General features: G+C 43.7%; 1 protein-coding gene across 1 annotated transcript in view; it reads right to left on the minus strand.

Moving 5' to 3' along the window:
- The window catches only part of LOC146798096 (cytochrome P450 2G1-like), a 1,456,444-nt gene that overhangs the window by 1,167,905 nt on the left and 261,256 nt on the right, over positions 1 to 27,283 (minus strand). Inside the window, exon 3 of the mRNA XM_085625316.1 lies at positions 17,445 to 17,607. Coding sequence (XP_085481442.1) covers positions 17,445 to 17,607 — 163 coding nt within the window. The remainder of the gene's footprint in view (positions 1 to 17,444; positions 17,608 to 27,283) is intronic.

Here is a 27,283-nt window from a genome sequence, read left to right on the forward strand (position 1 = left end):
ACAGAGGCCCGCCAGGTTCCGAAGTTCCGAGTCCAGTCGAGTCGAGTCCAGTCCGGTCCAGTTTCAGTTCCGTTCCGAGGCTTTCCGTTCCGAGCTACCCGGTGAGTACCATTACCGGGGAGGCATTTAACGTGCACATAGTCTGTGCCGGTCAAGACGGGTTTGGGTACACAAATCCGGTCTGCACTGTTTCAGCAGTGTATCTGTACTGTTTAGCAGTATATATAGTATGTCTTGCACATAAATAAGTATTATCTAGTGTCAGTATTATGTCAGTAACTAGTTTTCTATTAGTTATCATCGTTCGTAAAACTGTTAAGTGTTAAATGTTTTAATACGTTCTATATATTGTGGTGTGAATGACTGTCCATTATTGTGTTTATTGTATAAAGTGTGTTCTAGTAATAGGGTCTAAAAATGCCGCTCTTTTCAAAATTAAGACAGATCAAAACTAGAAAAGGGGTACTCGAAGAAGCTGTTCCCATCCCACCAAGGGACACTCCAGGGTACTTTATGTATCATAAGCATGGCCTAGATGCCATATTATTTCTTGATTTATGGGTGGACTACACCAAGGATTTGCCAGAAAATCAGAGATGGCCCGCAGCGGGGACCTGGGATGCAGATAGCATCATGAGAGTAGAAGAAGAATTATGGAAAAAGAAAGCCAGACAGTCACAGAAAGATGCCATTGAATTATGGCGTAAAGAATCATATAGACGTACAGAAAAAGCGCTCAGACAGGAAGAGAAAGGTAGAGAGAATTCAAATAAAACCCGAGAAAATCTATTAATTGAGGAAGGTACCCGAGTAAAATCAGAACAAGTAGATAGACAAAGAAACACTCTTATGAATGGTATGTATCCTCTTCTGGCCGAAGGGTTACCTAAGGCTACCCCGGAAATACCAAAAGACTTAACTCCTCCATTGCTCCCGATAAAAGCACATCCCAAAACACATCCCAAAACAGCAAAGGACGTTTTCCTTTCCTCCTATTTAGATGACGCAGCTCCCGAGTATGCTAATGCCATACCACACACACCGCTTACCGATGGTGTTCAACACCAAGAGCATCCGTCTGTATCCCCGCAACTACAAACTCCTACCCAAGTTCCCACAGGTCCGTCCGTTTCTACTGTTTTTCCCTCATCTACAATCTCTATCCTACGTCCAACGAATCCTTTCTTGCCCAGCACCTCAGATGGTGCTACAGGAGGTACGACAGACATGTTTGCCACCCTGCCGCGAAATAAACAGACCCTTAGAGATTTAGCACTCCAATGTACACCCCAACTAGCGACATCCGACATGTTTAAAGAATAGCTTGTGGATTGTAGATACGACCCAGTACCAGGTAGACAGGACAAATTGCTCATATCATCACTACGTATACGACGAGCTACATTATATTTAATGACGATACCAGGAATGGTTGAACACCTAGACAATATATATCGCTTTGTCCAAACAGGGCGAGGTCCAGAAAGTATTAACGAAGCTATGGAATACCAGAAAGTGGATGTACAAAGACAACTACTACGTTTCTTCATAAATTGCGTGATTAGGAACCAAGACAGGCCTGGGGCAGATCATGATACCATGCAAAGACTTGCCAAATGGGGTCAGAACATATCAGAAGAGAAACATGATAGACAGGCGTGTATAATCGCCATGTATCGAAAGATCCGCAAGGAAGTAGAACGAATACATAAAGAGAGACGAGAAGCAGACAGAGTAGAATCAGAAGAAGAGGAGGAGCAAGACTCAGAACAATTAGAAACGATAGCTTACGTAGGTAGAGGAAGACCCCATAATAATACTAGAGGCTTTAATGATCCGATACGTCCGATACGTCCAGAATATAATAGACATTTTCCAAACCCTATGTTAAATACAAGATCCCCTGAACACCTATTCCAAGCCGCTGATAAATTACTCCGAGATCGAAGGGGGTACCATATGCTCGATTCCATGGACGAACAAGAATTAGCCAGGTCAGCAGTACAATGGGCTGATAGTCCCAGCGAATACAATGATGATGCACTAACACACACGTTTCTGAATCTTGACCCATACGAACAGCGTTTAGCTAGTATATACATGATTCAACACCTCCTTATATTATATAAAAGCCAACACTCCGATCCAGGACCCTTACCTGACATATTGACAGAACTACTCACGAATAAATGGAGAGGGTCAGGTACTGATTTAATTAATGAAATTCTAGAATTTCGAAACCAGTATATAGCTTTCGTGTGTCCAGAACACGTTCCAGTTCCCATTATGGGAAGAAAAATGTATCACATAGATAGACAGAATCCGTTACGCGAAGTACACCCAATCAGAGGTGAAGGTAATAACTTTACACGCGTGTTTGTGTACACGCCTATAACTAAAATGGAATTATTAGAAATGAAGAAAGTAGTACCCAGCCATGACAAGGATCCAGCAGGTTTCCACCGTGAGATAAAAGACATGTTACTCATGGGAGAGTATACCTACCCCGACATTATGAAAATATTAAAAGTCCTATTGCCCGCCGGTGTTTACGAGAAACTCAAAGAAAAGGAATGGGAGGTGGGAGACCAAAAGATAGATTGGACAGCATTAGAAAACGAAGAAAGGGCCCGAGCTGCAGGAGCAGGGCTTGGGGAAAAGACTACAGCACTACCAGGATTACTAGTGCAGGTACTGCCACGATTATTAACTACGAAAAAGGAAGACTGGGGTGCAATCTCAGCCTGTAAACAAAAGCAAGATGAAGACACTAGTGATTTCTATTCCCGATTTGAAAAATGTTTTGGTATAAATAGTGGCATAAAAGCAAGTAGCGAGTCATATCCACATCTGTTTGTGACAAAATTAGTTGAAAATTCCCTACCACAAGTCAAGAATAGAGTATTGAAATTCGAAAGTACCTGGCAAGGTAATACCCCATCACAGATGTTACAGATGTTACAATATCATCACAATAGAATTAGAGAAGAACAAGAACACGAACAAAGACGTATGAAAGATACAAAAATGAAAATGCTTGTTGCTCAGTCAGTTCCAGCTGATGGTCATCAAAAGGGTGATTCCGCAGGTCCCACGAAAGGGACATGCAACTATTGTAAACAACAAGGTCATTATATACACGATTGTCCAGTCCTGAAACATAATATTGCCACAGGTAGAACCCAGGAGAGACCACGTCCACCTAGACAGGATCAGAATCAACAACAAATCCCTCAGCATGCACAACCTAGGTTAGCTCCGCAACAACTAGCTCCGCAACAGGCAGCTCCACAACAGACCGTAGCACCACCACAAGCGCAGCCTATTGCTGCAACACAAGCAACAACACAACAGATGTATCAGTATGCACAAACAGATTATCCCGATTATCAGCGATATACATGAAATAGCCTAGAGAGGGAAGTTGGCTTACCCCTTATTGAGGTTCCTGTAGACCAAGAGGGACCTTATGTACATAGTGAACTATTAGGGGAAGACAGAAAGTTTTTACTTGATACAGGGGCAAGCAGAACAACTATACGACGCAGTGAAGTTCCAGGGGCACCCCTCTCAGGCTCACAAAATATTTCCCTTGGATTCTCAGGAAAACCTATAATTAATGACGTAACACAACCTCTTCCACTCACAGTTGGTCCATTGACACGTACTACAGATTTATTGCTTACTAAATCATGTCCAGAAAACTTGTTAGGTATAAAAACATTGAAAGCTCTAGGAGCTATAATATGTTGTTCTCCGGAAGGAGTACGATTATTTTTGCGTGACTTTAAAGGTCACTACGTGTCTAGAGACATGGATCACCGGCTGCAGAATTTACCTACACATTTATGGGCACAAGGCCCCACTGATGTTGGTTGCATGAACATTACACCATATCGAGTCACACTGAAAACAGGAGTAGTACTACCACGAATGCGACAATACAAGTTACCACCAGATGCTGTTGTGGCTTTGCTGCAAATCATTGACGAGCTCATTGCACAAGGAGTGGTTGTCGAAACCGACTCCAATGTATGTAATTCCCCGATAATTCCGATTCTTAAAAGAACGGATCCAAAAGCACCACCAGTATATCGATTAGTTATTGATCTGCGCGAATTAAATAAATGTATTGTACCACAATACCCTGTGGTCCCAGATATCTCTTCATTACTAACAGCTATTGACTCAGAAGCAACGTTCTTCACTGTAATTGATCTCAAAAATGCTTTCTTTAGCGTCCCAATAGATCCGGAAAGTCAATATCTGTTCGGATTCAGTTTAAATGGACGAAGTTTTAAATTCACACGCGCACCTCAAGGATTTACAGAAAGCCCCAGCATCTATAGCCAAGCACTGAAACGAGAACTTGACAGTATCCACATGCCAGTTAACACTGCCTTGCTTCAATATGTCGATGATCTGCTGATCACCGCCCGAAGCGAACCTGAATGTGAAAAAGCGTCACTGACGGTTTTACATTTCCTAGCCGACAAGGGGCACAAGGTGTCCCCTTCAAAGCTGCAATTCTGTGTCCAGCGAGTTGTTTACCTTGGGCACTCGCTGTCCAAGGAGGGAAGGCAGCTTACACCCGACCGCATCCAGTTAATTGCTAACATGTCACCACCCAAGACACAAAAGGAGGTGCGGGCTTTTATAGGTCTCACTTCATACTGTAGGCAGTGGATCCCTCAATATGCATTTCTAGCAAAACCACTCATCCAGTTGACAACACAGGAGGCAGCCACATCGACTGTCCTCCCTTGGACTCCAGAACATACACATGCCTTTGAAAGCTTAAAGAAAGCTTTATGCCAAGCACCTGTTTTAGCAACACCATGTTACAGTAAACAGTTTACACTCTTTGTTACAGAACGCGAAGGTACTGCCTTGTCAGTACTCACTCAGGAACAAGCAGGATCACACAAACCATGTGCTTATTTCTCTAGTACATTAGATCCAGTAGCTCAGGCTCTTCCTGCGTGCCTGAAATCGGTGGCAGCAACAGCTTTAGCAATCAGACAAAGCAACGCCATAGTGTTAGGACACCAATTGACAGTACAAGTACCACACGCAGTAGAGGTTCTCCTGAACCGCACACAAACACAACACTTGACTATAGCGAGACTCACTGGTTACGAATTGACATTGTTTCAGCCACACATAGAAATCAGACGTTGTAATACGTTAAATCCTGCCACACTGTTACCAGTAGGCGGAACAGATCCATTGGCACATGATTGTGTCGAAGTCATTACTATCACGACGAAACCCAGACAAGACTTGACAGATATCCCTTTGTCAGATCCAGACTTAACATTGTATGTAGATGGGTCATGTATGAGAACAAGTACAGGAGAGTTAGTGGCCGCTTACGCAGTCACAACAGACACTGAAGTCATTGACACAAATTGTATTAACACTCTGTCAGCTCAAGCAGCAGAGCTCATCGCTCTGACACAAGCCTGTATTCAAGCCAAAAATAAGAAAGTCAACATATACACAGATTCACGTTATGCATTCGGAGTCGTCCATGACTTCGGCGTACTGTGGCGAGAGAGAGGTTATTTAACTTCTCACGGTGCCCACATCCAACACGGACCCCTCATTCAAGCCCTATTAGACGCGATTCATCTACCTACTGCAATATCGATTATGAAATGCAAAGCCCATACAAAAGTTACCGATATCATTTCTCAGGGTAATGACCTAGCTGACAGAACAGCTAAACAGACTGCTCAGAATCAGACTCACACAACTGACATGACAAAGACAATAGTTCCGACACCAACACATTGCATGACAGTTAAGGATCCCACCCTTGATGTAATTGACATACAGACACATGCTACACCAGAAGAAATAAAGAAATGGACTGAATTAGGAGGGATTCAAACGGATCAAGGATGGATGACGAAGGAAAAATCTATATGGTTTCTTCCCGACTCCATGGTTCAAGTCATCATTAACACAATACATAGTCCAGCGCACCTAGGAGAATAAGCTATGCTAGACAGCATTCAACACATTTGGTTCAACAAACACTTGCGAGCAGCAGCTAAACAAAAAGTTCGTACCTGTATGATATGTTGTCAGTTTAATCCAGGTAAAAGCATCCCCGTAGAGCAGGGTGGATTTCAACCTCCCGATCATGCTTTTGAAGCCCTCCAGATGGATTATATCCAGATGGAACGATGTCGAGGATTCAAATATGTTCTCGTAGTTGTCTGTGCTCTTTCCCGTTGGACAGAAGCCTACCCGGTTTCAGATTACACTGCCCCGACTACTGCCAAACAGTTAGTTCGAGAATTCTTCCCACGGTATGGTTTACCACGTGTTGTCTACTCAGATAACGGCCAGCCATTTTCATCCGAACTAATGAAACACGTTTCCCTTTTGTTAGGCTACCAATGGAAATTCCACTGTGTCCGACATCCCGAGGCAGCAGGTCTCGTGGAACGCCATAATCAAACTCTGAAAATTAGATTGTCCAAAATATGTAGAGAAAAAGGTGTCGATTGGATAGTAGCCTTACCAGTTGCGCTCTTTTACATGAGAATGGTAGCACATTCTCGAACAGGGCTATCCCCGTACGAGGTGATCTTCGGTAGACCACCAAATATGTGGGGGACGCCTATACCTCGTAAAATCACTGATGTTGACTGTAATATGCTGACAGATTACCTGGCTTCCTTGATGTCTGCACTACAATCTTGTCGTTCACAGGTAGCTGCAGCTTTTCCTGATAACACTGAGGTGAAGCCCCATGACGTGGTTCCAGGCGACCTGGTTCTGGTCCGGAATTTTGACCGGAAGACCCAACTGGAACCTAGATGGAAATCGCCAAAATTGGTTCTACTAACCACAAGGACAGCCGTGAAGATCGAGGGACGTAAAGGGTGGTTGCACTCGAGTCATATCAAGAAATTTTATGGACTACCATCTAGTGTGAACGCTCAGCCCTGCATTCCCTCACAGACAGACTCAAAGCTCCCCTTGGTTGAACCAACAAACACTGAACTATATAAACTGAAGTTAAGGTCTAGTAAGCCAGACAATTTGATTGTTTAAGTCCTCTCCAAGGTGAATCGGTTGAATTTGTCTCTGACATGTATCCTCTAGACCGGAATAGAGAAAGAAATCAACAGATGCAGCTTAAAAAGCATGCGTATTGTAAATCACTTCGTAGTCACTGCACAGTAACATTATTAATTTTGTTTTTTCTTAGTCTTCTGATCATCATTTCCAGCATACTATTACACATGTATTACCCTATTCTTAAGCGTGCTTACAATGTAACTGCAGAACATTCTTTTAGCGAATTACCCCCGCATGTGTTGTCCTATAGATTTGCGCTGCGCAACAACACATTCATTAGTATGTTACATCATTCCCATCAGACCAGCAATGCCACAAATTGTTGGATATGTGGCCGACTCCCTCCCTATCAGAACTATAAGGGAGTTTTGCCCCTCTTTCCCTATCCGTTCACACACAATGGCTCCTGTGGAGCATGGTTTAGTTTGATTAATTCCCTAGATTCAAATTCCGCAGTTTATCAAGACAACTGGGTATGGGGAAACCTGAACCTAGTTTTGCTTAAAGTCTGCTACCCTAACAAGGAGGGACTTCCCAAAAGAACAGGAACTGATCTAGAAAATGAAATATATGGATTAGGTAATTTTACACTTAACCTCATGATCCTGAACGTTGAATCTGAAGCTACACCAATCTTGCCCGCCATGTCAGTATTCCCAGTAAAAGGGGAATTATGTGTAAGAAAGAATGGTTCCATACACATGGGCCATAGCAAATGCACCACTGTAATAAAATTCAGTGATCAAGGCAAGTCTACATTTAGAGCTTCCCGTCATTCCTACTTCATATGTGGCCAGACCGCATATATACGTCTACCTCTAGACTGGGATGGTACCTGTTACATAGCATTCCTTCTGCCACCTGTTTTCCTAGCTCCTCCTGATTATCATAGAAATACCCATTTAGTACACAATAGACAGCAGAGAGATCTCCCAATTGTCGATTACACTGAAACAGCATGGGAGCAATACACAGATTTCAATAAAGGTTTCTTTCCCTATATAGGTACAGTCACTAATAGTAAGCTGATACGTAGATTAACCAGAACCCTTGAAGCAGTAGTGAACGAGACTACTTCCGCCTTAGGCAATTTAACAGAAGAGCAGTCTGCTATGCGGATTGTTGTGCTTCAAAATCGTCTTGTCCTTGACGTCATCCTGGCCGATAGGGGCGGAGCTTGTAGGGTCATCGGATCAAGTTGCTGCATTTTCATACCAGAAAATTCGCCGTCAGTATATAAAGCCATAACTCGCCTTCATAAGATTATGAGCCAGATACACCAGAGTCCAGGCACCTGGACCTGGTCCGGTTGGTTTTGGAGCGTGTTGTCAGCCTGGGGATGGAGAATCCTATCCTTCCTAGGTATTGGCTTTCTCATACTATTCAGTTGCTGCTTATGTCTACAATGTGGGCCAGCGATTTGTGGTCTGTGTGCCACATCGTGTATCCCACATCCGAGTTTTCGTTCAAGATCCCGGAAGAAGAAAGAAGAACAAATGATGCTATATGAACAGATCGATGGATTGATGAAGATCGATATCTCCTGAGGGTCCGTAGGGGACAAGGAGGGAATGAGGAAATATGAATTTTGTGATCAGTTATGTCCCCTATCGTAGACCCCAACGGCTCCATGTGCATGCTATAAGTACATGTATGTTCCCTCCAGTTCCAGTTTTGAAGACGCAAATATATGTGCGTCCACCGTCAACATGTCCTCTTTCAGATCCGCCATGAATGGGCCAGATATTCCATTCCTAAGTATGAAAGGCCACCGACTTTATGTGGTTCACTTTCCACATTTTACAGACTCAGGCGAGTAGGCCCAGAATTCTGTCATCAAGCCTTTTCCTGCCTTCTGCCTCTGAAAGCTCCAGTCTGAGCCTGCATCCGTATCCATGAACTTTGTCCTACTCCCTGCGCGGCTAACGGTGCCTGATCCAGCCTGTTGCCTGCCAAAAACTGTATTTCACCTTCAAGATTATCTGCTCCGCTCCTCATCCGATGCATTCCTGTCTAGTAGTTTAGGTAAACATTCCTCCAGCTACCGTGCAAAGGGCCAGGCCTCGCTGTCCTCATGCAAGTAATTCATAGCCCCTGTTACCATGGAATATTCCTACCCCCTCGCATCTCATGTAGACACTTAGACGCTTGTACACGCACTAACAGTCAGTATAGAATAGATTCTATCCTAGAGACCTTTCCTTTTGGATAACACAGTTCTTTAAACATAGGATATTAGATATGATTTGGGATTAGGTTGACATGACCCCCCAGACTTCTGTCTCCACATGTAGAGCTAAATGTCAAGTCCCCTTCACCCTCTAGTTGCACGTCAATCACACGTCATGCGGCTGCGCGCGCATCCCTGCCAAATATTTCTGCTGACATTGCAGGATTCTCTTATGGATCCACCCACTTGTGACATCATGTATAATGACGTTATCTAAGTTACGCCTATATGTCCGCCTCTATTAGTTACGTATGCACATTTTTCTGTATTATCAGCTGTTACGCCTCCTGCATCTGTTTCACTGTAATGCATTTCCTATAAAACTGATTATCTGTCAATAATGTATGCCCTTCCTTCCTGAACTTTCGTGGTGATGGAATAGAAGCCTGCAATTCGAATTGTATTCCTTTGTATAGGAATAAAGCCTTTTAGAACCTCTAATACCACGGATTCTGCCTCTTATATTTACTGAGTTATTCTTACTAGACTTTACCGCACAAAAAATAGTACCGGTAATGAAATATTTACCACAGAACAGATAGCTGAACTGGGGGACCTGCCTGAGCTGACCCATTGGCAGCAAGAAGGAGGACCCTCCAGGGAAGAATTCTGCAGGGAGCAGAAAGAATGCCCTTCTCTCGTGGGTATGCGTCAGCAGGCTGCAGACCAGGCTAACGGTGATCAGTCTGGAACACATTTCATTTACTGGGAGAACGACCTCCTGTATTCTGAGCCTAAGGTTGCTGGGCCTGGGTCAGCCCGTGTGCTGGTGGTACCCCAGTGCCTCAAAGCCTCCCTACTGGGGCTGGCTCACGATGTGCCATTGGCAGGACATTTGGGGCAGGACAAGACCTTTGAAAGGCTTGTCACCCACTTCTGTTGGCCCCAAATGTGCAGGAGTTCAGACACTCACTGCAGGACCTGCCAGACTTGCCAGGCAAGTGGAAAGAGTGGAAGGAAGCAGAAGGCTCCACTCCAGCCATTCCCTGTGGTCAGTACCCCCTTTGAGCGAGTGGGGATTGACATTGTAGGGCCACCGGACCCCAGGACCGCCATGGGTAACAGATTTATCCTGGTCCTGATGGACCATGCCACCCGGTACCCGGAAGCCATCCCTCTGAGGACAGTGACGGCCCTTGTGGTGGGACGTGCGCTGATGGGAATTTTCTCCTGAGTGGGATTCCCTCTAGAGGTGGTGTCTGCCTGGGGTACCAATTTCATATCCAAATATATGAAATCCCTTTGGCAAGAGTGTGGTGTAACCTACAAATTCACCACACCTTATCACCCCCAAGGAAACGGGTTGGTTGAGAGATTCAACCAAACCCTAAAGGGCATGATAATGGGTCTTGAGGAACCCATGAGGCGTAAGTGGGACGTCCTCTTACTATGTCTTCTCTTTGCTTACAGAGAGGTGCCACAGAAGTCTCTAGGGTTCAGCCCCTTTGAGCTTCTGCACGGACACCCAGTGAGAGGACCTCTAAGTCTGGTCAAGGAAGGCTGGGAGCAATCTCCCAGGAAACCTCCCCAGAATGTATATAGCTACATGCTGGCCTTCGGGAACCAGACTAGGCGTTTCAGGGAACTTGCTGAGGCAAACCTGGAAGCCAGCCAGGAGGAGATGAAGCGGTGGTACGATCAGAATGCCACTCTGGTAGAGCTTCAGCCTGGACAGAAGGTGTGGGTCTTGGCCCCAGTGGAGCCCTGTGCGCTCCAGGATAAGTGGACCGGTCCCTTTGAGGTTGTGGAGCACAAGAGTTCAGTCACCTACTTGGTGGACTTGCAGTCTCCCAGGAACCCCTTAAGGGTCCTGCACATCAACCGCCTGAAGCCCCACTTGGAGAGGTCCCAAGTGGGCATGCTCTTGGCGACAGATGCTGGGATGGAGGAGGAGACCGAGCCTCTTCCTGACCTCCTGTCAGCCAAGGAGCAAGATGGGTCAGTGGATGGCGTCATCCTCTCTTCCACCCTGACCCCATAGCAACAGAACGATTGTTGCCAGTTACTGGGACAATTTTCTGACCTGTTTTCCCTGATTCCCGATGTCACTGATTGGTGTGTCCATGATGTGGACACTGGGGATAGTACACCTGTGCGGCACAAGGCCTACAGGGTGACTGACAGGGTAAGGGCCAGCATCAAGGAGGAGGTCTCCAAGATGTTTGCCCTTGGGGTAATTGAGTCTTCAAACAGTCCTTGGGCCAGCCCAGTGGTCTTGGTCCCAAAGGCTGCAGCGTCGGGAGCCACACCCGAACTCCGGTTCTGTGTGGACTACAGAGGACTCAATTCGGTCACCAGGACTGACGCACACCCCATCCCCAGAGCTGATGAGCTCATAGATCGGCTAGGGGCTGCCAACTACCTCAGCACGTTTGATTTAACGTCTGGGTATTTGCAGATCGCCTTGACCGATGGGGCCAAAGAGAGGTCAGCATTTTCCACCCATGATGGGAATTACCAGTTCCGGGTTATGTCCTTTGGGATGAAGAATGCCCCTGCCACTTCCAGAGTTTGGTCAACCAGGTGTTGGCTGGGCTGGATTCGTTCAGTGCAGCCTACCTGGATGACATCGCAGTGTTCAGCTCCACTTGGGAGGAACACCTGCCCCACCTCTGGGAAGTGTTGATGGCGCTGCGGAGGGCAGGCCTCATGATCAAGGCGAGTAAGTGCCAGATCGGGCAGGGTTCAGTGGTGTACTTGGGCCACCAAGTTGGGAGTGGCCAGGTGGCACCCCTTCAACCCAAGATAGAAACCATCCTGAATTGGGAGTCGCCCAAAACCCAGAAAGAGGTGAGAGTCTTCCTAGGTCTCACCGGGTACTACAGGAGGTTTGTCAAGGGGTATGGCAACATTGTTGCCCCCTTGACTGCGCTGACTTCCAGGAAGCAGCCCAGGAATGTGATTTGGACTGACACCTGTCAGAAAGCTTTTGAGGCCCTGAAAGCTGCTATGTGCACGGCGCCCGTGCTTTTGGTTCCCAACTTCTCCAAAGAGTTTATCGTTCAGACAGATGCTACAGAGCATGGTGTGGGGGCTGTTCTTTCACAGATAAATGATGAGGGCCTAGATCAACCTGTAGCCTTTATTAGCAGGAGGTTACTACCACGAGAACAGAGATGGAGTGCTATTGAGCGTGAGGCATTTGCTGTGGTCTGGGCAATGAAGAAGCTAAGACCCTACCTGTTTGGGTCTCACTTCTGGGTTCAGACAGACCACAGGCCCCTCAGATGGTTGATGCATATGAGGGGTGAGAATCCAAAGCTGTTGAGGTGGTCCATTTCCCTACAGGGTATGGATTTCACGGTGGAACATCGCCCTGGTACAGATCACGCCAGTGCTGACGGTCTGTCCAGATTTTTCCGCCTTAGTGATGAGGAACTCCCTGGGGTAGGGTAGTTCTCCCCCTTTTCAGCTGGAGGGGACACGTGTTAGACCTGGCACCTTGGCATGAGTCTCCCTTTCACTTTTTGTCACTGTGCCTCATGTGTTTTTATGGACCTGGCCGCTCAGAGCGCTGTGCCACTGCTAACCAGTGCCACAGTGCAAGTGCTCCCTATGTAAAAAGTATATGTTGGTTGGATTCCCTGATTGGCTTATTTGGTTACTATCAGACCCCAGTAAAGTGCACCAGGAGTGCCAGGGCGTATAAATACAAATGCCGCTGGTGAGCTCGCATTACTGGTTGTGCCACCCACAGAAGCGGCCTGGTAAAATATGTCTAAGTTCTGCCATTGCAGAACCTGCGTGCAGTCTGGTACTGTCATGCTGACTGCGCAAGTGCACACACTTGCCAGTCCCTAAAACCTTCCCTTAACTTCATATTAGTCACCCCTATGGTAGGCCCAAGGGCAGGCAGCATTGTAGCATAAGGTAGGACAAGCCCTGATGTGTGTGGCATGTCTTAATAGTGAATTACAGCCATTTTCGTTTTCCACTATTGTAAGGCTACCTGTTCTCATAGGCCAGAATGGGCTGTTAAGATTGTTACATCCTATGATCCTAGCAGGTCCAGGGAACATGGTAGAAAATCGAGTTTAGTATGCCAGAACTCAGAATAATAAGTTACATCTTTGAGTAAGGTTTATTTTAATATTCTGCGTTTGCAAATGCCACTTTTAGAAAGTTGGCCTTTGCTTGCCTAACCATTTTAGCCCGCCTCTGTGTGATGTGTATCTGCTGTCTGGCTTGTGTGAGTGACAGGTCTGGGGAAACCCAGATGGGAAGGGCTAGGTAGCCTGGTGGTGAATAGGAAGATTGACAGATAGATGGGTGGGAGGAGTACACCTGAACTCTGAATAGGGCTGTGCTCTGCCACCACAATGCTGGCTCCGCCCCCTGTGGAGGGTCTGATAACTCTGCCCTGCACCCTGAAAGAAGCAGCCTACATCGCGTAAACAAAGTGCTCAGAAACCGGACTGGACTAGGCAAGGTCCCCCCTGGCCTGGCAGAACAAAAGAATTGCTGTATAAATGTAGGAGCCCTGCTCCCAAGAAATTAGAATCTGTCCTGCCAAGAAGAAACCTCTGTCCGACGAGAAGGAACTGGGAAAGCTGCATGGAGGAGTACTGTCCCTGACCTGGGGGATTGGCTTGCAGTGGTTGCCTTGCTGCTTAAGAAGAGGAACAAAGACTAAAGAGACTTTTTATTTTGCTTGTGCCTGAAGATCTCCAAGGGCTTGTGAGTGAGCTTGCCCCTGAACGAAGTCCCAGGACCAGTGGACTTCACCGCCGTGGAATCGCCTTGGAAAATGGACCGTTTTCCTCGCATCTGCACTTCAACCTGCTGGGTACGTCTCGCTGATCGCAGCGTACTCCCCGTAAGCTGATTCCCCGCTGTCCGGCTCGAACAACGCGTCTGTGGCCCCTCTACGAGCCGTACCTCGCACGGCGAAGGAAGGTACTGCCAGCCTGAGCAACGCTATTTATCGCCCCTACGAGCCATAGCTCGCACCGTGACTGAAGGACATCACCGTACCAGCTTGCTCCCCCCTGCGGACCGTACTATCACCGTACGCGCCTCTCCCCTGCTTTGATAAAGGCCGTGGTACGTGTGGTGGTCGCGTACATCTCCTGTCTGGAGCGTACTGTTCGCCTGTCCCAGCAGCCAAAGTGAAGCCCAGCGATCCCGGTACGTCGCGTACCCGAATGTCTGGCAGTACGAGCCGTACTCTCGCCCCGTCCCCTGAACCGTGCATGCCCAAGGTCTCCCATACCGTAGTATGCGCCACCCGGAGGACTTCGCACCGTACTGTGCGCCTGCTGCCGAGGAAGTGTCCGTGACGAACTCACCAAGAATCCAGGTACTGTGCCCGTTCGCACTGTAGGGTGTACGCTTCATCGGAAGCGCCTGCAGTGCGTATACGACCCGTCCCAAAGCCTGTGTCTACCGCGTACGACGTGTACGACGTGTACGAAGAGGGACGACGCGCACAGAACTGTAAAATTACGCTAAAACCAAAAACTCTTTGAAAATAAGTATTGTGGGCTGTTTAAACGTTATTTGGTCTTGTGCTAAGCCTCATAAACCTATATAAAGAATTATTTTTTATATATATCCTGTGTAGAGTACATTTGTGGAGGGTTACTGTATTACTGTGTGTGTGTTCACAAATGCTTAACCTAAACGCTCTGAGATAGACCTTGTCTGCTCGCGCCAAGCTACCTAGAGGGTGAGCAGGGGTTATTGTTGGAGTGTACCCCCCTACCCTGACTAGAAGAAGGACCCTCTGCCTGTCCCAGGTACCTACCTGTGCCAATCAGAGAATCCGGATTCTAACAACCACCAAGGGTCAAGGACTTTGTGGGGCAGTAGTTTGGGGGTCAGAACTCACTCCAGCACAAGCAAGGTGCAGGGATCAAGGCCTCAGGAGCTTCCTATGTCCCTGTAGCTCACACAGGAGGCCAGCCAACCAGCACTTGAAGTTACTCTAGTAGTCCTGGGATCAAGGAGCAAGGCAGGCATCAAGCAGCAGGGCAGTCTTCTGAGGCAAGCCTCAAGTAGCAGGGTAGTCTTCTGGTAGCAGCAGGGCAGTCCTCCAAAGTACAAAGCAAGCATCAAAATGCAGGCCAGTCCTTTGGGGGTCCAAGACAGTCATATTGATGTGCTCCACAGGTCCAGGAGTGTACTGAAGAGTCGGTCTGAGGGTCCAATATTTATACCAGATGCCAGCATTTGAAATGGGGTAAATTTAAAGGCTACTCCCCACATCTAGTTCCGGAAAGCTCCTTTCTCCCCCTGCCCAGGCTCCAAGTATTTCAGAGTGACACAAGACTGGTGTCAAGTTCCTTTGTGAGTATGCTGGAGACAGCCCTTTGAAATGTAAGTGGGACAAGGAACAACTCAACCCCTCCCAACACTCAGGCCACCTTTGTCTCACTATCTGGAATGACTACACAAAGTTATGTGATGAAGGACACAGGCAGCAGGCACCAAATGGTGATGGCAAGAAAATGCAAACTTTCTACGAGTAGCATTTTCAGAACTGTGACTTAAAATCCGACTTTACCATGAAAGAGGTTTTTAAATTACCATTCATTTGAGAACAAGAATGCAATTTCTACCTGTTCCCAATCAAATGTTTACATTTATTAAAGTTAGTAATATAACCCAATGTTATCACAAGGGAGAGGTTGGCCTTACAGTAGTGAAATACACATTTAGGAGATTTTTCCTTCCAGGACATGCAAACCTAAAAAGCCATGACTCAGGTTTTTTAAATACAATGTGCCCTACCGTGTGGGCTGTTTAGTGCCTGCCTTAGGGGTGACATATGTATTAACAAGCATTGATAAATGCATTAGGTTTCCCTATGTGATTAATAATAAGCTGTTTATGCAGGCAAGGCTAAAAGCAAAGATAGCTGGCTTGATATCCAAGTTGACTACCATAACTCGGTTCAGTGCCCAAGCAACATAAAATTTGAAGAGAAAATGTATACCAAACTATTTTTTTATAATCAATTAAAATAACCAGTAGATGGCAGTGTTGTCCAGTTCTTCCAATGTGGGGCGAGAGTAACATGAGATCTTCACAAGGCTCATTCAGGCTAACTAATGTAATTGTCCAAAACAAAGTCAGAAATTCGAGTTCAAGAACTTAAGCCCATATAAAATGTAGAGTGAGATCAAATGTTTTCTCCTCAGTGGTATCACAATGAAAAGATCAGGAATGTAACACAGCTGTTGCAGTGTGTGCAGCCAGGGAAAATAAAAAGAAAGTTCCACACAACAGTGGATGGACACAGTAATTTGGGTTTGGGGAACTGATAAGAGCCTCCTTTCAAAAGATAATAAATACAAGAGATTCCCAAGCACAGTGCAAGCGAAACCTAAAAAGGAAGGTTTAGGCCTATCAAAAAGGTTATTTTGCAAGGTGGAATTGGCAGTTTAAAACTGCACTGCAGGCTACAATGACAAATCTGAAACGTGATTTTAAAGGGCTAATTTAGTGAGTGGCACAATAAGAGCCACAGTACCACCAGTAGCATTTAATTTTCCGGCCCTGTGTACACGTAGTACCAGTTTACTAGGGAGTTATAAGTGAATTAAATGTGCCAATTATGTGTATCCAATTTTTCCATAGGAGAGAGCACAAGCAGTTTAGCACAGATTAGCAGTGGTAAAGTGGACAAAGTCCTAGTTCCAACAAAAATGAAATCCAGGCAACAGTAGGGGAGAAGGCAAACATTTGGGGGAAGACCACACCAGGCTTGTCAGGTCTAACAGTGTGACATTTATTTTCAGTGTCTTTTGAAATTCTTTTGATCATTCGTGCTGCTTTTTTAGCAAAACTCCAATTAGGAAATGAGTGTAAATTGCACTTGCCCAGGGTTTTACACAGGAAAATATCAATAGTTTTTAGTGTGTACCAACTAAACAAATTAATAATTTAAGAATAACAGATGCAATACCATTTTACCAAGTTCCTGTCTATCACTTATCACTGGAATCAAAGCTAGTTTGGCATAAATTGAATTAACATATGTGTGTTTTTTTGCACTTGTCATAATGTTGAGGGTCTGAAAGGACCTTTATATATTTTAATATGTTAGGACACTAGATAACGTAAGTCATAGCACATTGGCGGGATTTGCTTGGGAAAGGGAAATCATACATACCATAATTCTTGTAGACCTTGTCAAATGTTGGTGCTGTTCCTCTTCCACTGAAGTCATTTCCCTGATCAATCAAACCCTCCTTTACAGCTTCATAGCCACACACAACAATGACACGACGAGGGCCCAAATACACTGTGAACACATCTCCATACTTCTTTCTCAGCTGCATTGATAAACACAAAGAAGAAAACATTTTGAGTGAAGATCTGAGACTGCTGTTGACACTTGTGGCATTGAAAAACATCTTGAGCTATTGCGTCACAATTCATTATGGTGACAATATTCAATAACAAAAAGGTGGTAGGAGTTAAGGAGATGCACAAAAGAAGCAACCACACTCTCTTCTGTAAATGCACTACCTATACACAGAACACATATGTAAAACACATGCACACACATGTACAGCATATAAACAGAGAACAAAGCTTCTCTTCTTAAACCCTTCACTTTCAGGGAGTAGAAAGTTCCTTCAAACACACAATCTCAAATCTCTCACATACATTCAAATTAGCATGGAATAACGTTATTGTTATTATCTTTTGTATAACAATAACCCATCACTAATGTTATTTTCCAGTTCATTCTATTACCTTATCCAGGTTAGCTACATTCTAGAGCATGGATGCATGCATAGGATAGTGTGTGACTGAAGTCTAACTCAGGCCGGAAGTGGCTGTATGTCAGGAGTTATTTGACTTCTTCAAAAAGAAAGGGGGTATCAAAGTGTAGACTGGGTATCTTCAGTTAATTCCACACAGAAGTGAGAAGTTCCTCGAGCAAAATGGTCTATCTCCACGTGTCCCTCTTGCTCAATGATAAATAGAGTCCATGTCTTGTCGGAATTCCTGGATCCCAAGATCTATTGAAATAGGTGGATCACTTCTAAATTGACAAGGAATGCTTTATCTGCCGGCATATCAGCTTTGCTAAATCTGATAATAAACCCTTATAGAAGGGAATGATTGGGAAGATATAGTATGATAAAGGTAAGAGAGGCTGTACAACTTTTGTTAAAGATGTGTTAAATAAGGGATGTTAGAGAGCCAAGGAGGCAGGTTGCACCTAATGAGTAGTATTTCTATTTCCGCTTCTCAGAAGAAATGGGTTGGCTAAAATTGTGTTTTATATGCAAAAATGACCTATATTGCTTTTTTTTTTTTAGCCTCTGAGGAGGGTCTTACATCCTATCGAGATTGCTTTCTCTAGAACTGGGAAGGCATCTTTTGAGCCATGCTTGACAATGAACACTATGTCAAGGATTTTGTGAAGCATTAGATCATTGAGTGCTCTCTACCTTTAGGGAGAGATCATGCATAGATAAGGATGCTCTTACAAGGCATAGACTAAAGTCTTGGGGATTTCAATGATAGTAAAAAAGGAGACATTTAGTGAACAAGAAGAAAGGGATAGATGGGAGAGTCTTTGAATGTTAGGGGGAAATAACTGGTTTAGTATATATAGGAAGGAGGGGATAACTAGAATGAAGCAGAAAAGATTGTGTGAGGCGTAAAGGAAAAGATAGGGTTTCTGGGGGGTGAGAAAGTAAGTGAAAGTGGCCCCCTCCACTGGAACAAACTACCAGACGAGATCCGAGCCTGCACAAGTTTGGTGCAGTTTAAGAAGCAGCTTAAAACATGGTTGTTCTAACTGCCATACTGTTATAAGTCACCGGTAGTGTGCCGCCAAGGCGCTGAGAGATTCCTCTGGGGATGATTCTTGGTGTAATACAAATCCTAATAATAATAATAATAATAATAATAATAATAATAATAATGATAATAATAATAATAAAAGTCATCTTGAAAGAGGTGGTTATGTTAAGGATAGTTTTAGACCATTGTGACTCAGAGTACTGCCCGGGCCGCATGTGGCCCTCCTGACCTTTACATGCGGCCCCCAGTCAACAACACCACTGGCCTGCTGTTTACTCAACTCAGCACTAACAATAAGAAATATGCTAAATAACCAGTCAGGCGTTTATTTAAAGGTTAATTGGAGTTAAAGAAAAGAAGCAACTAGGGAGTCCTGCACTGCTTTAGGAACACCTTTATTTTTAAAGACATGTTGCCACAAAACTGTATAAAATTGGACAGAGGCTATTCAAAAAGTGCGCCTCGGTATATCAGATTATATCAGTGCATTGAGAAGTATTAATTTAAAAATGATACTTTTCAAACATGGATTTAGATACATTAATTCTTTCCCTCATCCTGCCCAAATTCCAATGGTAAACAAAAGAGGCAAGTCTGTTGTAATGGTTATTCCTTCATTCAATCAATTAATCAATCAATCATTTATAGAACGCAGCAAATCACCTGTGAAGGTCTTGAGGCACTGGACTCTTTGGGTGGCCTTGGTTACTATTATACATGATCAGCAATGTAGTTTAATAAATCTAACACAGTAGAAGATTTTGTACAGTGCACATCCCGAAGCCATATTGATGAGTACAGGCCCCAGCTAGGCCCGCAGGACACAAGGGTTCGCTCTCCTGTAATGGAATCTATAAGGAAGTTGGCACGGAAACTGCAAAGTATAAAGACAGCATTTATTAACCCTTAAGGGTGGTCCTACAATCCACACAACACTCTTCAGTATTGCATAGAGTAGCACAAAGAACTTACGTACATGGTCCCCTTTTATACACAATAGAGGGGCTCATAGTGGGTGGATACAACATGAGGCCGAAGAACATTACCATTTATGGTCATTTTCGATACTGAATCAATATGTGGGCGGAGCTAACACACTCCTTGAGCCCGCGAAAACATGGTCAAGCAGGGCTAACTGATAACAGATGTGGTCAAGTCTGGGCATGCGCCAGATGGACAAAGGAGCTATTTATAGACTGTTACTAGGCAGATTACAAGAGCAACTAACACAGAGGTTGGACTCTTCTCGTGGGGAACACGTGGAAGCATGACAATACAAAATGGAGTCCGAACTTCGGTCAACATAACAGAGAAAACATGATCTAAAGGAAGGGAATTAATGTCTTTAGTAAATGCTTAATCACATCGTTGTTTCAATTTACAACAATATATTTGGAGGTCCACTTATATGTGATAATGAAGAAAATGTTGAGAACGTTAAATAAAATTATTGTCTAGGATCACACAATTTAGTAAAGTGGTGAAGCCAGGATGGATCAATCCCAGGTTTTCTGCTTTCACATTGTTCAATTTAGCTACTAGATATATGAGCTTTGCTTACCCTACCCCAACCACACTTTCCAAAATGGTTTCCATGTCGGACAGGCTGGCATGGAAACCATGCTGGAAACCATGCAACATAATACCAAGGGCGGAAAGGCCCGCCTTTTGGGATTACATACGGTTTCAACTGGCTGACAGGCTCCTTGAGTCCATCGGAAGCCAGACGGAATGACTGGCCGGTTTAGTTTCCAACAAACAGCATTCAGTCGGAGCCTTTACGGGCCGCTTCGTAATCAGCCCCATTGTTTGGGCTCAAAGACAGCAAGCCTTCATTTTTATTTTATTCAATAGACAACTGGGACCAACCCCTAGCAGCACAAACCATTTGGCTGACAGTTCACAGTACCTCAGAAAGATTATGAGGGCGCTCTGGCAAGGTAAGCATCTATTGTGGAATAACAGCTGAATAATTTTCCCAAGGTTTCTACAATGTAGTCAACTTGAGAAGGTTAGACTGTAAGTGGTTAATTGATCTTCAGTTGGCACGGTAGGCATAGGAGCTCAAATATAATCTGGGTTGATTTACTGTAATATTTTGGGAACTCAAGTGAATGTTTGAAAGTATATTAGTCATAGCAATTTACACGCTGCGTGATCACAAACTAAAGGACCTAAAAGGACAATGTTACAAATCATAATTGTATTTATATAGTGCTTACTACCCCATACTAGGTGTTGAAACGTCTTTCAGTGCACATGTGAGTCTGTTATTTTGATTGAATGTAATAAAGGAGGTATAGAGGAGGGAAGAGTCTAAATAGTGTTATTTGGAAGATCATATTAGTTAGATGAGGTTTGGGATGAGTCAAAGAAGGGAAGGGTCTAGAAAAGGTTATTAGGAAGGGCGTAGTAGTAAAATGAGGTTTGCGATGAGTCAAAAGATGGAAACAGGAGCGAAGAGTCTAGGAAGTATTGTTTTGGAGGTAAAAAGAGCGTAAACATTTCCTATAGAATTAAGCATTACAAATGGAAAACCTGACTTGGGCTTCAGACATAAATCTGCATTTAAAAAGTGACACACAGACATTTTGTGCTGCAAATTGAAAACATGAGGCTTTGATATTCACAGACTTTAGTCAGAAGATTTCCACTTAATAAATCATGTAAAACATTGCACAACTAATTTATAGTTTGATTTAATGTGGCTAGTTTAGATTTGGTCCTCACTATAGAATGTGATTTTAATTTGCAAAATGCTAAATGTGTGCAGTAGTAGAATTTAATTTGTACTGAATTATTACAACATTTTAAAGTATAGAACACAGAAAGCAGCTCATGATTTAGCACTCTGAGAACTTCAGTTTGACCTTCAAATAACAGAGGAATGTTTCTTCTCTTGTCATAGAAGAATGCCTCACATAATTTACAGCATGTTATGGTATTTAGTTGCTGGAAAATGTTTCAAAGTCTCATTTAATTCTTTGCTTTACAGAGAATAGAAAACACTTTTACTTTAAAAATGCATTACCATGTTATGCTTTAATGATTCTTGCTTAAATATAACATAGTTCTTTTGCAGCTAATGTTATATGTTTTGCTAAAATAAAATGTTTCATTAAAGGAAGGTTAGGCAATGAAGTTATATTAAATAAGATGCAGACTATGTTGTGGGAAGGATTTTGCCTGCCTAATGGATGACGTGTGCAGACTGCAGAGAGGTCGAGATGATAATGCTGGATTACAATTGGATGCAGAACGAAGATCATGCCACATGCTTTTCTAAATTTGTCTGCATTCCTAATTTAGGAGTTTCAGACCTTTGCGTAGAGACAGACTCAGACAGATTTGGATACGGAGGCCTCCAGAGGAGTTTCAGACTTCAATACAGAACTGAAAAGAGCAGAGCAGATGTGATTTGCAGATGCAAAGGAGGAGAGGGCAGACTTTGATGGAGAGCGCAACTGATGCAGACGAAGGCCGACTAGATGCAGATTTTGTTCCATTCTGACTTTTATTTAAAAAAATCTGCTTTATGCTTTGACTAACTGGCTTTGCCAAGACTTATTTGCTCGATGCTTTATTTCTTTTAATGGGAGAATCTAAAATCATTATTGATTTAGCTTCATGCTAATCTCACGCTTGCTTTAGTATTTTAACTCTACATGAGTTCTGACTAACATCATTTGCACCTATTTCTTAGAATAGGAATTCTTTCCTTTATGGAACTCGCTGAATGCAATTTATGCTATGCGCTGTACTAACTTTATTTTTCTGTTATCAATTCTGTAACCTTATTGATACCTGACTAACGAATGAAGAGTCAGAGAATCCTAAACTTTAATTAGAAAATAAATCCCTTAAAACAATTCACATTCCTCATTATTGACTAAAATGTTTATTTGCATTTGATTACTTGCCGGTGTTCATGAAGGAGCTCTTTTGATCAAAATACAGTGGCAAAAATGCATCACCTTTAGAATAGATAATGGCATGAAAAAAGGGTAATTGATAATTAGAAAATTTTCCAAAAATGGTTTATCGTGAGATTTCCGCGCTAACAGAGGTTATAGTAGTAAAATTCAGTTTTGCGTGGGTCAAGGAGGAATAGAGGAGGAAAGAGTCCAGGAAATCATCGTAGTAGATTGAGGTTTGTGGTCAACCTAGGAGGGATAGAGATGGTAAGAGTCAGGAGCGGATCTTAGGCAGATCATAGAAGTAGAATGAGGTATGGGATGAGTCAGGGAGGCAAGGTAAAGGATGTATTATGAGAGTAATAGGATGAGGCAGAGTAGTGCATTGGAGAGAGTAGAAGATTTTTCCTTTCTTTCTTAGGATATAGGAATAAAATATATAATCAAATTGAAGAATTATATATTTGGTATATCTTGAACTCAGTTGTATCAGTATTTCAGTTAAAATGGCAGTGCTGGCATATTCAGAACCCTACTGACATCATAAATTGGGGAGAGGATGTAGCCTTATACCTAGAGCAGTCGACCGAAGTTGGGGAACCAGGTTTGAGTCTCGACAACGACGCTCAACATCCTGTGATTCTGGGCAATTCACTTGATCTCCCCGTGCCTAACAAAAATGAATGTGTCCATCAGTATTGAAACTGATGCTCATGTAAAGCGCTCTGATCCCTGATATATTCGGGTCCAGTTTGCGCTATATAAAACTCTTAAAAAATAGAAAGAAAGAAATAAACAAAGTTGTCGGTAACACCCTGTTCATAAACAGAGCATGACATTATTCAAAGGTTTTACATAAATAGAACCCTGGTATGTTCAGAGTCTGAATTAAATAGAAATATGTCATAATCAGACTCTTGTTAGAAACAAAATCTAGCCATAATATGTAAGCTCTTATATAATGCAAATGGTGCTATAATTTGCCTCCTGGCTGTATGGCACCCAATAGGGCAAGATGAGTTTTTAACTTGGCAAGTAGATTTCTGGAGCATTTTAAACCTTGGGAAAGTAGATACCTTATATAGTTCCACAGCCCTGCTTCAGATGCTTGGCTCTAAAGGTGGCAGCAATGCTGCTGGTCATTGTCCTTACATCACTGCCAGTTGCCCTTGTTCTGGCTGTGGTGTCTGCACCTTTTGTTTAACGTAGGTGGATGCTGCAGTGAACTGCAAAAAAGATGCAGTGGATAATGCAGAAATGCCTTGGATTGATAGCCTTTCCATAAGGAAACAAGAACAACCCAATATGTCCAAGTTAACCTTGGAATAGAGGAAACAACTGAAAACAAGCCTTCACTTGTAGCTTATTTATAACACAATCTGATTTCACAGACTTCTGTGTACACTGAATCTAAAAACACCTTGTTAATGCTAACTCTGATGCTAGTAAACCCAATAACACTATTTTGTCTGCCTTGGGCCTTTATCCTGTCAGGGGCCACTACAAATATGAGACCTGTGTTTCAGCCAGTATACTGCAAACACTAAGGGGCTTATTATGATGGTGGTCAGAATGACCGTCTGACCGCTGTGACCGCAGATTTATTCTGACCACCGAGGCTGCAGTTTTCCTCTCACCATATTATGATGCATGCAGGTAGATATATCCCATAGCCTGGCGGTTCCATGCCGGCTGTTACGCCGCAGTGCAAGACTGCTGTGCTACTGCCACCATAAAGCACCACAACAATGCACACCGATGCATATAAAGAAACACAGCAGATGTCAATTGGCAAAGTGGAAACACCTAGAATTCAAAATATAAAAACACACTCCGTTGCAGAACATGATACTTTGCCACTCCCTTCAGCACAGCAGGACTGACAGTTTATTTTGTGTCAGAGTAGCCATCTCTTTCCACATATTCACACATTCACACTCCACACACCTTTATTGCACTGTTCACTGTGTTTATTGTGTTAAGTGTTTTCCTGTAAACCCTTTTCTTTCTTTGTCACCGTCACTCACTGTAGTTCACACAATGTCACCAGCAAAAAATCTAACTTTTTCTGATGTTGAGGTGTCAGTGATGGCGGACGAATTTATTAAAGTAGAGCCACAGATTTTTGGAATCCAAGTCCAACAAACTCCTCTCACTAGGAAGAATGAGATGTGGGACAGGATAGTCAACAAAGTTAATGCTGTAGGTACCACACTGCGCACAAAGGAGGACATCGGGTGCAGGTGGCATGACCTGAAGGCCAGGGTCAAGAACCTGGCTAATAGATACCACCTGGCCACCCAGGAGACTGGCGGTTATCCTCCAGGGATCCGATCACAACTCACAGCCTGGGAGGAGAAAGTGCCTGGCATCCTGCATTTGGAGGGCTTGATAGGAATACCTGTGGAACTGGCATCTGGTAAGTAACACCTTAACAATTGTCACAACAAATAAATGTTCTCTTAGCTCACATCACAGCTCTTGCCAAAGTGTTGTACATTGATGTCTCCAATATGTAGTAGCCAAAGTTTCTGAGATGTATAATTGACAGTTATGATCAGTAGACCTGCATATAAGATCACAAGTATCAATATCAATTACATTCTCACATGAGGAAATGCTGGCTGCAAGTGCGTTACCATCGAATCATCAACCCAGGGGCAATTTTATCCACAAATATCCAATATTATGGCCCATTTCAACTGCATTTTAGCTAACAGGTATGTAACGCAAACCAGTTTTGCAAGTGTTGAGAAGCAGAAATTGAAAGGATTTCAGCTACCATGATGCCCTGTACTTTTAACTCTGAACAAGAGGCACCTGTGTTGTTTCTCCATATTCACTTTTCAGCCATGTGGCTACTGAGGTTTGTTCACCTCACAGGCAGGGAGCCATTGGTCAAGTGTGGGGTAGGAGAGAATGACATGACTACATCTACAATGAGGCCCTGTACTTCTAACTCTGAACAAGAGGCACCTGTGTTCTTCGCCCATACTCATTTGTCAGCTATGTGACTACTGAGGATCACCTCACAGGTAGGTAGCCATTGGTCAAGTGTGGGGTAGGAGAAAATGACATGACTACATCTACCATGAGGCCCTGTACTTCTAACTCTGAACAAGAGGCACCTGTGTTCTTTGTCCATACTCACTTGTCAGCCATCTGACTACTGAGGTTCACCTCACAGTTAATTTGCCATTGGTCAAGCATAGGATAGGAGAGAATGACATGAGTACAACTTCAATGAGGTCCCTTGCTTATAACTCTGAACAAGAGACACCAGTGTTCTTGGTTCATACTCACTTGTCAGCCATGTAACTACTGAGGTTCACCCCACAGGTAGTTAGCCATTGGTCAAGCATGGGGTAAGAGAGAATGAAATTAATACAACTACCATGAGGCCCTGTTGCTTCAACACTTCACAAGATGTACCACTGCCTTTTGTCCATGCTCACTTGTCAGCCATGTCTCAACTGATTCCCAGGTCATATGACCTGAGCACTCTACACACAATGCTTTGCTCAGACACATGTCTGCCTACTCAGACTGAACTTTATCTAGTCTCCTAAGCAGGAACAATGAGTCCATTAGTGACACCATGCCAAGTGTGTACATGAAATATCTGTACCACATGAAGGTAACCATGTTGTGTAATTCCTATAAACCTATATAGGGTCTGCATGCTTAGACAACATAGACTGTGGAATTGGTGTCATGACTGATTCCAGACACCCCCACCGGGTGTGTTCATCAGTTCGTCTGTATACCAGCTAGTTCATAGTGCCACTGCAAACTCCTCTTACCAAGGAGAGAATTGTTCTTGGCAACTATCGAACATAACAACTCTTTCCCATCAGTGTTCGTGGAAACAGTAGAGTACTTTCACTCATGCTCACTTTGTCTTAGAGAGATGCACATAATACACGGTGGGGACATTTTCAATTAGCATTTTTCGCACCAGTGCCATTCTAGTGTAAAATAGGTGTGCTGAAACAACCATAAAACAGAAACAAATATAAATGATTATAAGCACTAACAGAGTAAAAGGATGGTAGATTGCTACCATAGTGCTAAGAAATTGAATACAGGCAGGTATAGAAATGCATGACATTAATAATGTGTACTTCTGCAATGCAAACCTAACTAGATGTACCTAAGTGTACCTAGCATGTATGTAGGGGTAGAGCCAAGAATTCCTATTGGATAAAGCCACCACATTACCTGAAGTGAGAGACTGTGGTATCCTGTCTTGGTCTAGAGATGCTATTTTAAC

This window comes from Triturus cristatus, chromosome 9 (assembly GCF_964204655.1).
Source record: "Triturus cristatus chromosome 9, aTriCri1.1, whole genome shotgun sequence".
In the NCBI taxonomy this organism is placed as follows: domain Eukaryota; kingdom Metazoa; phylum Chordata; class Amphibia; order Caudata; family Salamandridae; genus Triturus; species Triturus cristatus.